General features: G+C 47.1%; 1 protein-coding gene across 1 annotated transcript; it reads left to right on the forward strand.

Annotated features, from left to right (window-relative positions):
* Positions 1-388: 388 nt before the first annotated feature.
* Triagg1_10663 (uncharacterized protein) lies at positions 389-932 on the forward strand (the record flags this gene model as incomplete). The annotated part of the gene is made up of 2 exons (XM_062894759.1): positions 389-429; positions 722-932. 2 exons carry the CDS (start codon positions 389-391, stop codon positions 930-932), a joined length of 252 nt encoding a protein of 83 aa, XP_062750376.1.
* Between the last annotated feature and the right edge of the window lie 11,350 nt (positions 933-12,282).

Here is a 12,282-nt window from a genome sequence, read left to right on the forward strand (position 1 = left end):
CCGCAAAGCATTGATCGTGGTGCCTGTCGTGGGCAGGATCCTCGCACTTAAGGCAAAGTCATACCACGACGACACCCTGTAATGCAGCTGCAATCACCAAGCCTCCTCATTGCCTCGTGAGGTTGGACGAATCAGTAAAACACGCCGGGTGTTGGGGAATAGCAAAGCACAGCTATTGCAGATTACAGCACCCCTCAGGAGAAACTTGTGCCTCCCTCACCTGCGCTCCAGGATTCACGCCAGTCACTTTAAATTTGTGGCTATCCCCTCGTTGTCTTCCATTGAAAAAAATCGTCCTATCTGTTTTCCCACAGCAATTGCTTGCGAAAGGTTCTCGATAATCACCGCAATCGAGCCACCATCTATTTGACAAATACCGAAGCCAACGATGTCCTCCCACAATAGCGCCACGCACAAACCTGAAAACGCGTACGTATTCGTCCAATGTTCATTTCTCTTTATTTCCTTGAAATTCTTCGATGTTCTTGTTGACCCTTTTGTGGGCGTAGAAGATATCGTGTTTCTTTCCAGTGCCAGTTCCTATGTCGACAGATTTCTTTTGGCGGGCTTGGCCACCTCTCTATCCTTCTTCTCAACTACCTATGTAGTCCTAGGCAGTAGACCCTCTTGTAGCGTACCAAACGTACCTCCAGTTGTGTCCATATCTATAAACGACTCGAATGCTCCAATCCACAAGTGCCGATTCTGACAGCGCTCCTAGCCTTACGACCTCTCTTCTCAAGCAAATACCCGAAGACCACGATTACAGCATGGCGCGCTTTCTCGCCCAGCCGCAAACACCGACTGAGCGTGCTCCACTTGGCTTTAGGAACATTGAGAGTGAGGAGGAAACGAAGGCTCGCATGAAGACTCAGTTGGACGCTGTTGGTGCAGTACTTGGCCAAAGTAGCAATCCTCCTCCCAACCAGTGAAACTAGCAGCGGTTCGCGAGACAGTTTCTAAGGCATTGGAGAGTTTGCTCTAGAGACACGTTTCAAAAAATCATGCATATAGTCCGGTGAGACTCAAGGAGAAGTGCTAAGTTCAACCTCGTGAGGACATGGGGTTTGACGTGATAGGGACGTGGGATGACTGCAAGTGAAAATTGTTGGTTTGGAATTTCGAGTTGGATAACGTAAGCTCCAAATACCAAGAGTAAATGCCATCCCACCTTGCATTGAATTCTCTCCCACCGAGTCCCCTCATCTAAGTGCTGGCAGCCTTGCCGCGGGTGGCGCACATTAGACCACTTTCACGTTGCCATGTAGACTTACCAGAAGTACCGATCTAGGCCGTTCTCAACTACATGTACTTATTCCACAGCGGAAATGTTTTGTCTCCTGATCGTATTTGGTACCCAATGGACACCAACCTCGTGTATAGCGCCTTGTTGTGTAGTTATGAAGCAGTGAAGTAATAATATGAACACAGGTACTAATCTGCAGCACTAACCCTGACAAGCGCTTGTGGTAACTTGAACTGAGGCTTATGCAGCCATCAAGACTCAGCCACACCAACAGATTAACAAAGCCGCTTTCGTGGCTTATGCTGCCATTCACCGGCCGCAATGGATATAATTTACATGTCCAGAAATTCAAACAACAACAGCTACCAAGACAATGTGCAGATCTTTATAAGGCAATGCGTTCATAGGAAGAGCCTGACTCCAGCCCAATTCAAGCCTGACTCAGGCCTGACTCCTTCAACACAACAATATCCTTCTCGTGCTACTTGTAGATGCTTCCGCACCAGAATATTCCATTCGATGCTCATTTACCGCATTCAGTTCCCGCGTATCCATCAATACGCGTTGGCGTCTCAAATGGCTCCCTAGGAATTTCCTCCGCCTCCATTGCTCTCATCTACATGCGCCCTACGAAAACCGAGTACAAAACATGCAAGCTAAAATTTCAAGCCCGTAAATACGCCTATGCACAACAGTTGTCGCTATACCCTTACCAGACCTGCTTTTCATGGCGGTGATGATGTCTGCTTAGCCACGCCCCAGCCGACCTCATCCGACCGCCTTTATCCTCGCTCTAGTCTCATGGACTAGTTATGATTCTACAACCATATATTACTGTGCGCCACGTCAACATGCTAATCTTTGTTAGCTCAAGCCCGTTGGTCCTATCAATTACCCTCCTCTACGACCTAGAGGTCATTTTCCAAAGTGCATGTTCCACCGAGGTTCCATATAAATAGCCGGCTTCGGAGTCAACGCTGCCCAACTCACTCTTCCAGTTCTTCACTGACCTACACGTTATGATCATCAACTCTGACAGGTGTGACGTTCTCGTTTGCGGCGCTAGCGCTCACGTACAGTAGTAGCTTCGACAGAAGACGCCAACATGGATTCCCCTGCAGAGCATGGAGCAAACCCTCGCCAGTCGCAGATCCACAGAGCCGCAGAGCCGCAGAGGGGCCCTCAAGCTAAAGCATTTGCAGCATAGCTTCAACAGATGTCGCTAACCAATTGCCTGCACTTCAATTAGTGGCGCGAGCATGCCAACGAGCACCTCTCTTCCGCCAAGCCACCACGAATCTATACATCTTCCACGCGTGTCACTGATCTGCAGTACACGTATGTAAGGGAAGCGGTGAGACCGGCGTACAAGATGGTGATCGGAATGAAGATCTTGTGTAAGCCCTAAGAGAGTCATCCGTTGACTAAGTACCAAGCGCGTCAATGGAAATCCCAAAAGAATTTCAGTTTCATCACAGAGCCGCACGTTCTTGTATGTTGTTTCTGCACGCTGAGCTGTGCTTTCCAGATGGGATGGTCGTATGACCTACATAAGAATCCATCCAATCGATATCAAGCAGTGGAGAAAATGTTGAGCCTCAACCCAAACAGCTGACCGAATATTCTAATCCAATCCATCACAGCCACTGGCCCTAATAATCTCTCAATCTTCCTTGTTCCAAGCAACTCCACAGTGGCAAAAAGGCTTCAGCAAAAAGTGCAGTCATGGTAAACACGATTGCTGTTGTATCCATATGCATGCTCCCCTGTCTCTTGGCGCAGTTGACAGCGAAGTCTAATTGTCCCACCCAGTTTGGTTGCGGCTCACCAAAACTTTTGCTTGTGATGGTCATCTCTCGCTACAGATGTACCAGAGATCGCGGATACGTGCGTCTCAATGAGGGTAACGGAGCCGGTCCGATTTGTAATCCGTCCAACCAAGAGCGTTCTCTAGCCCTCGCAGCGACGTCCGAATAGAAGAAACCGTGAGCCGTATTCTCTTTGAAAACGCAGTAGTCGACCTGGTACATCCAAAGTTGTGCGAGAAGCTCGCAACTCACCGATGCGAGCAGTACAGTAGCGACGATCCGAAACTCTTCTACTACGGGAGCATGCCACCTATCAGAATATCAGCCTAGCTCGGACTCTCTAAAAGTTGTACAATAGGTAGTTGAGGAGTGGTGACCCTGCTCATCGGTACTGTGCCAAGCACAACCGGCCATGGGAGTCCATTTGTCCTATGGACTAATCTTACGAGCTACATATCTAACGCAGCTACTATGTAAGGAACGATCCAATCCGTCAACATACCGACGGCTGCGTAGCTGAATTATGCTTGACCAAGTATTGACAGATCGGATAACCAAGTAATAACACAATCAGATCGTTGCACCCTCTCTTGGCAGAAATGCCTGCCTAGAAAATTCTGCGAAAAACGAGATCCGCGGAATAGACACTGAGCTAACAGACATGGGTAGATGATTCTACAAACCTGAATTTAGTGTTCAATGATGGAAGATAAGATTAATCAACATTGGTGACCTCCAATCCCGTACTCCCTTTTCAGGAGAACGAGGCAACTTTTGTGATTTTTTTGCCTTCCCTTATAAACACCGAAGCCTCAGTGACTGTATAAGAGCAGATCACCGGCCAGCCAGCGCGATTAGTGCAAAATGTAATATAGTTTCAACCTCAATCTGCTCGCTATTGGATAAAAAAGGCGAAGACTGAAAGGTGGCACTATGAGACATCGCCCACTGAAGCACTTCTCTACACACTCATCAGGGCGCGGCCACGTCCCTATGATTTTCGGAAGATCTCCAATGACTTTTAGCCACCTTAGGGAGACTTCCAGCCATGTTGAGTTTCTATCAGAGGTGTATGCCTTAGCCAAGTTCTCCGGTTCAGGGGCTCCAAGTCTTACATTACAGAATGAGCTGGCAAAGGCTCCACCAGTGATGCAATATCCAGCTGCTGACCTGAAGGCCTCCCTAGAGTCTGCCTAGGTACAGACTACCATGATTCGTCAAATATGCGGTCGATCGACTGTAACGGCGGTGGGGAGGAGATGCCTCTTCGTCTCTGCGGGCTGCCTTTCGTGTTGCCTATCGAATCGCCCAACTCCTCTTCGCCGCGCTCTATGGCACCAACATTGGAGAATACTCATTGACCCTACGCCACCAACTTCGTTAGCTCATGCTTCGTTTAACGCTGGAAGGACCATCGTCTAGTCTCTCGGTTCCAATGCACTAATGAAAAGGCAACCAAGCCAGGCTCACCATTTCAAGAATCAGGCCACTTTGCCTTATTTTGGTAACCCCCCGTGACGTACAAATAGAAGGGAGAGTGCGCCCATCGGCTTCAATCATAGATGGTCGTGTTGCAACTTTAATGGGAGGCTAAGAGAAATGTATACATCGTGATGAGGCGCGAGCCATCCAAGCATCAAGATTCGTCTAGCGGTGTGATCTAGGTGATTCGCAAGGCGTAATCGTATTGTATGTGCCATAACGTATTTTTGGGATGTCGGTTAAGGCAGCCCGTCTCAAGCACATGATGACCTGAAAGCCCCGGTCACACTCGGAGTCGCCGCGCCATCTTTCGGCCTAACTCGTGTAATTCGTTGCGCCGTCCCCTGCTCTCGTAATTCAGTGGTGAATAGTCGTTTCCTTCAAGGGAGATTCAATAGCGACTTCATAGCAATGAGTGAGTTCACAGGTATAGCGGTGCGAGCGAGGGGAGGATATAGAAGAGATAATTTACTTACAGGAGACAATTAGCAATGTGTGCCTAACTAGAATCTCGTTTCTTTTTCGTGATGTGATCAATATGGACAAAAATGAAGCGTTGCATGCACCCCGCTTCAAAAGATGACCCTGGCAGACCGGCATCTCCAATAAACCCGCCAAAAGAACCAAGTTTTTCAAGTTTTTACTTCAGCCGCTAGAATCTTGCAGTTTGAATCTATTTATCCATTAATTTATTTTATTCCCATCCGTTATGTTGAGTGGTGCCTAAGCCAATATCCTGCCTTCCTCTTATCTTCTTGACTCTCAGCCTCGCGAGGGGTAAAAAACCGCAAAGGTCACCTGTTCGGTTTGCAGGCAACCTCTACGGCTGAGAGAATAAATTTCATTGGTAAGAAGAGGATAATTCACCACCCTCTGTTCAAAATTACGTTTGATATCGCATGGCGTAATATGCCCTCCAAGCAGCATTCGTATTCGTAGTAGAAGCTGTGCAGCAAAACAATTGATATTCCATCCATCTTTAGTACAGTCAGCCTCTCCCCAACCGCCACGTAAATATTGCGCAATTTCAGGCAAAAATATTCCTCTTCGTGCCTAATGAACCCCAAGAGTGGACGCGACCTCATCACCATTCAAAGCTATAACTGTAGGCAAATCCGGTTGCCTATACCCCCAGTTTCTTAGTGGTAATCGTATTTCCGCTCGATTTACGACTCTTCAATTGCCTCCAAACTACTCTGTTGCCTCGTTTTGGAGCTCGTCTATTTCAAACTGCACACAAAAGGAGGCAAAGGCGATGGAAACCCAACGGAGGAATCTGCTCCACTCCACCAAAAACAATATCACTGCCTGAATGCACACACGGGCCGAGAAAGTCTTGGGATCTTTTGTCATAGGACGCCATTGTCTTTACAGGGCCACAAAGCACCCCTCGGCGTTCTTATGTTCTGTTAAGCCCTGGTCTGTAGTGATTTGTCGATTGATTTCGAGCGATAGAAGACTTGCGCAAACAGAGCAACTCCATTCACTTAACGGTTGCAGTAAACTAGTTATCTTCACTAAACTCCCTAATCATTGCTATTTGTCCTGAACAAGTCTCCTCCAATTGGTCTATCTGTTTTTAAAGGGGGGTTGAGCCCAATACTAACATTTACAGTACAATTTGGGATGCCGTTGTGTTTATTCCACTTCCCTATCAGAATGTTGGTGGTGCTCCGCCGCGATAATAATATTTCTAATTTATTCAAGTAAATCTGATTTTTCTCTAAATATAATGATCAACGTACAGCACTCGTCTTGTGTCAGATACTAGATACACCCTCCCCTCACTTCGCTCTTCAGCATTGTTGATTAGTCTAACCCTCGGCAACATTCTAGAAGTGCATGGTAATATTAAGCAGTCAACTCATCATAGAAGGTTATCATTCTTCACCGAGCGCTTTGTTCTTAAATCTCCCTTGCATATGCACGATGTCAAGTTACGTCGGACGAAACAGCCTCAGCGGATGGCTTAATAGCAATTTACACAGTCGGCCAGCCCGAGCCGAACCCTTTTCCGTGCAAGCATTCCAATCCTAATATATAAAAAAGCATCCAATAAAACTCTCAATGACCCTGGCATTGTACAGCCGCACGTAATTTTGCCCTGCAGAGGCTGGCTACGTTGGGTCATTACTATGCAACCATACTGTCGAGAGCCGAGCTGACATCCGGGACTCTCGCAGTGGTATTACGTTTTCGGCCACTGACATAGCCAGAAAAAAAGATGCCTAGAACACGGTTGGCGTATCCATATTGTTTGTCGGTCGTATGAAGCGGAAACACTTGGCCGCATGTGTTGTCGGAGATTTCTGTAAAGTGCTTCGGCGAACTTGACCAATGTAGGATGCGTGGCCCAAGGCTCAGATGGCGTCTCTGCTACCCAACGAGTTAATTCTTTATTCTGATGTAGTAGTATCAGATCTAAACCGGTGCCTATTAGGAGCAACACTAATATCCATAATATCTCTCGGTCGCGCGTTTGGGTGACTTGTTTCTGGCCTACATACGGTACTACATGTCTTCACATCGTCTCCGTGTAACTGCGGCACGTATCAAAAGAACCTCATTTATTAATACATACAGATTTTCCGTGCATTACCTTCCCCAATTGAACTTATATTGGACCCAGCCTCATATAAATGTCTGGAGCCTTAATGTATAGAATCACTCCGGCGCTTGAATGCCTAAACCAAAGCCATGGGTGGGTTTGCCGACCGAATGTACAGGTGAACAGGAACTGTTGTGTAACATCAACAGCTCCTACCCGCGAGGCCAAAACGTTAACGCAGGGGTATAATTAATCGGCCGCATTAGTTTTGCATTGAGAAATAGAAACGCTGTTCCAGAACATTGAATGCTACTAGTATAGTTGTCAGAGCAAAAGCCTCAATGGAGCATCCCGACCTATCACAGCCACTTACACCCTCGAACATCGACGTCACCCACCAGATGGGACGGCCTTTGGGCACGTTTTAAAAAGACGGTGAAGATCATAGTATTCACATCTGTGTCAAGGTACGTAAATCACCAAGCCGCCGACTCTCTAGCCAGCCAATGCTACTTGACGCTACGTGGCTCAACAAGCGCCATACGCAATTTCGTTATGGTATTGAGCCTCATCAAGCGGCCAGGTCCGGTGTTAACATGTCGGCCTCGGCACCATCCCGGCAGGATGGTGATACTATCTATTATTGTAACTTGGGTGCCGTGCTTCGAAGGCACTTCGTCCGAAGTAAAGGTTTCGAGCGCAACTTGGTTCGTTGGCAATTGTCCAAATGTCCAGATCCTGTCATGCAGCAGGGCTACTGCTTCTGTATTAAGTAAGTCTGCTCCGTAATGGAAGACATCCCGGAAGAATGACTTGCTATGGTGTTGATCCTGAAGACCTCCTTGCAATACGCCTCGCAAATTCTCTATGGGGTTGTAAATGGAGCTCCAGAGAGCTCCATGGGGTAATATAAAACACCTCCTCATCCCCGACTACCAACTCATGTTGATCTCTTTTATCCGTTGCTTGTAATAGCTCTCGTCTCTACACCGAAACATATACTGCAGTATATCTCATAGAACTTATCAAAATTTACTTGTCGCAACGATTATATAACTCATTTTCATAATGTCTTCACGCGACGCCATGTACAACGGCTCCAGGTAAGCTGAGTTTAAAGGATGCTGTCCTTTTTCACTTTGTCGAGCATTCTCCTTTCTATTTATTGAGCGACATATAAATCTTCCTCATCCCCAATGGCTACAATATTGCTCATGCCCTAGTAAATACATGGAGTATACTCATAAGTTTATGCAGAGATGATTCTACCCGCGGTGCTCAGACTGCCGTTTTCCACAGCACCCCCAGCAATCCAACTTACAATCTAGACCGTTTTGTTAGCGGCAACGATCGATCCGTGCCCGCCCCTACGAGCTCTAGTTCAACCGAGGCTAAAGCTGTAGCACAATTCGAAGCCCGCGCATCTGCAGCGATTGATGCATTTGACCAGCAGTTCAGCTCGACCAACAGATCGCCCCACCAATAGTACAATACCCACAAGATGCCGTGTTACTATTCGTGTAGACAAATCATCCACCAATGTTCAAGTTGTGTCCCCCAAGAGAAGGCCGGCAGCGGGAGTGCTTGGGTGACAACCTTCGGCTTTGCCGTGGTGGGCCGGGTTCGAGATGCATACATACGAACCAAATAGGTTCAATGTAACTTCCCCTTGGAGGCTAGGCAGCCTTTTGGAGCACCCAAGCAGCACTCTGGTGGTACAAAGGTGAAGAAGGAGCAGGCATTTGCTAAGAATGGTAGCTATTGTGGGGGAGGAGCTGAGCAAATGTTTACGTATGAGATGAGGCTCAACTGGGGCCCGTTGCAGACGTGGATTGGACGAAGGATTGGATCTTACATGTACTTACATGAGGGTGGTGTGAAGTGTCAGTAGCGACCGTTTGAGTGTTGTACTTGGAGGGTCAGAATTAATGGTTAATGGTTGAGGATTCCTCTTACCTGTTGCTCTCCGCATCTCCCCCTGAGTGAAATGCCTCTTCTGACAGCATATGATTGACCGCTCGGATGCGCATACACAGGATCAAGGCGACGGATCGGAGTGCATACACAAACACGTAGAGGAATTGGGGATGGGGAACTCTCTGGCCTGGCCATCCAGGTCCTCCATGTTACTAGCCAATGAGACAAAACTTCCAGGTTGCCAATTCACTACCTAAATTGGTAGCTAACCAACAGGACGGAGTCACTTGCGAGGTTGACATACTCTAGCCCTCTAATTGACAAAATTGAGTAGGGGACAGACAGCTCGAACATTCAATATTCTTTGTTTTTCTTACAACGAGCTGAGTTATGCTCATCTAACTCAGGCCCCATAGAAGTAAATTTCGTCGTCGCTCTTCAACACCTTCATATGCGTAATTGGTTTAGTGGTAAAATTCTCCGTTGCCATCCGCAACGTCGGGGAGCCCTGGGTTCGATTCCCAGATTACGCAATTAGATTTCATTTTTTGGAGTTTTTTTCCCAATTTTCTTTTTCTCTTTCTCTCTTTTGAGGCTTCTTTTTGCAGTGACGATTTGCGATGCGCGGTTGAAGCTAGCGCTCAGGTGGTTGGTTGGTGGCCTTTCTTCTCGGTTCAGTCCAGCCAATGCCGTCTGCACACGCGGTCATCATTCACAATCACTCGCAGTCCGTCCAACTTCAATTAAAGACGTAGCATCATGTAGTAAGGCGTAGGTTTTACCCGTTGCGGATGATGCAAATGGCTCCGTCTCAGCCTCGTGAACTATACAAAATAAGACCTGTGATTTGCATACACGTGTAAGCGGCCATTTCCGGAGCACCAGTTCCAACCACTCTGCGTTTTGACGTGTCGTCAGCCTTCAGAACTACCTATAATCACATGCCAGACGGAGAAAATCGGGTGCCTGAGGAAGGATTCGGCGGCCGGTCTGACATTAGCAACGTCAGAGACAACCCTTCTAGAAGCAATGCGCTCCTACGGGTGGCTTGGTCCTAGTTTCGCCAATGAAACGATTCTCAACTGAAACTAACCTCAAACGCCCCGAGGCTTGCTTGACCGATAGAAGTGGACTCTTTGCTAGCTGGAGAGGAGGCTGGGCTGCATTCCAGTCAACTATCCAGAGCCGCATTCCTTCGCCGCGCCTGGATTCATTGCCTCGAGAGTCTCTTGCCATATGCAGTATCATGTCCGGTGAATATTAATCCTTCGAATCCAAAGAGACATGCCTAGATCTCCGTGTCAAATTTTGTTCTAGCTCAGGAACGAAGTAGCATAGGATCTGTCTGGTGACCCAGCCAATCGGCTCAGAGCTACAAGAGCAGCCAGGGCTCACTCACTCTAATCAAACCAAGTAACACAGACAGCCTCTCGGGAAAATGTGCAAGATAAACAGCTTTCTTTGCTAAATACTGCCCAGAGAAGCCATCCAAGACATGGCCCGACCTCGCACAGACGCACGAAGCAGGGCGTAGAAATAAACTACTCAATAGTCCAACAAACTATCGAAATGGCACTCCACCATCATTACGGAGCAAAACGCCTCACAGATCTAGAGCATCCAGCCAATCACGCTGCTCACTTCTGCCTAACTGGGAAAGAAATTCCTGTTGCGTAGCTGATCTGTGCTCGTGGGCGAGAGCCGTGAGAAAAGTGGGCGAACATGGCGTGAGCTGTCATCTTCAAGGGATGCCGCTCGGCAATCGCTATCCGAAATCCGCCCAAAGAATGATACTCGTCAGTCGAAAAAAGATTCTGGAAAACATAGCGTCCCTATGGCATCCTCCTTACAGTTGGCTTTGCAGGATACATGTAGTACTAACATAGACTCACGCACAAGCCACATCAGAAGCTATCCCGAAATATGGAACCCCCATAGCGACGACAAATGCACATCTAATGCATTTTCATAAGCAATAAACACATATCCGATATGTAATAAGCTTACCTGCTCGCATCATAATCAACATCACCCAGACTAAGCCATCAAGTAGTGACCAAATTTCTGGACTGAAAATCGCCAAGTATAAGAAAACGCATGATACCACCTAGGGAGAAAATCATTTACGTTCCCTGATTATCTATATATGCGTCCAAAACACCTAGCAGCTTCATCCATACCGTTTGCCTATGCAGATACACCCGCTTCATCCATCCGTCACCAGAAAAACACCGCCTATTATGTATTTGACAGAAGGACAAAATCTCCAAGGTCTCACAGGAGCGGCTAGCAATTGGAGCATCTCGCCCAGTTTGTACATGGGAGGATCAGATTATAACAAGACATGGTGACAGGTAGCACCCAATCCATGAACATGGCATGGCATGGCCATCGAAACGATATAGGAGGCATATTAATGAACGAAAAAGATGAGTCAAAGTATTATCAAGTCGTTTATTTTCCCAGACTGGCTACTTGATATCGAAATCCCAAAGTGACTATGTACCCAGCTCCCACTTGACACGCATCCCAAAGGGCACCCAGCCACCCCAGAACCAAAGTCACCCTAGCTTTAATTCCAGCTTCTTTATAAACTGCGTCATTCACGCAGAAGATCTGGGGGGGAATACTGGATAATGTTCCGCAACTCCGCAGTCCATGTCACTCATGAGCTGCTTGAAAACCCCAAAATGTGGTAGCCATTGTCCAATATCTTTCCCAAAACTTCGGCGCAAATGACGCAGTTAATAAAGAAGCGAAAATCGATATTGCCAAGTAGAAATTAGTATCAAGAGGTGGAGGGACGGGGCCTTATTCGTGTCGGAGTATTTCGTTGTTTGAGTAAATCTGTGGATGGAAACGGATTGTTAGCAGCGTAACGTTGAGAGACGGAAAAGTCGAAAAGAATGAAAAGTTTGCTCCAGAATCACACAGAACTTACCTATACTAGGCCTGTCCATCGATATCAACAACGTCATCCGGCCTTTTTCACCATCAATCCTCAAGCTCCCTCCATGCAAACTCTATCCAGATAGTCTATGGTCAAGCATCCTCCGTTCTATCGTTATTCATCCAATACTCCATCCAAGAAGGAAAACAAAAAGCCTCCAATGTAAAGGCGCGAGCCCTGTATCGTATATAAATCACTCAGCAAGCCAACCCGTCATCGAAGTAGCCAAAAAAGAAAGACAGAAGCAAAGAATTTACTTGAAAAGGAGAAAAGAGCAGAGTAACAAAAGAAAACGACCAACGCCAACAGATGGAAGCTCAAGCATCTTCCG

This window comes from Trichoderma aggressivum (genome assembly GCF_033847375.1).
Source record: "Trichoderma aggressivum f. europaeum strain CBS 100526 chromosome Unknown scaffold_080, whole genome shotgun sequence".
In the NCBI taxonomy this organism is placed as follows: Eukaryota; Fungi; Ascomycota; class Sordariomycetes; order Hypocreales; family Hypocreaceae; genus Trichoderma; species Trichoderma aggressivum.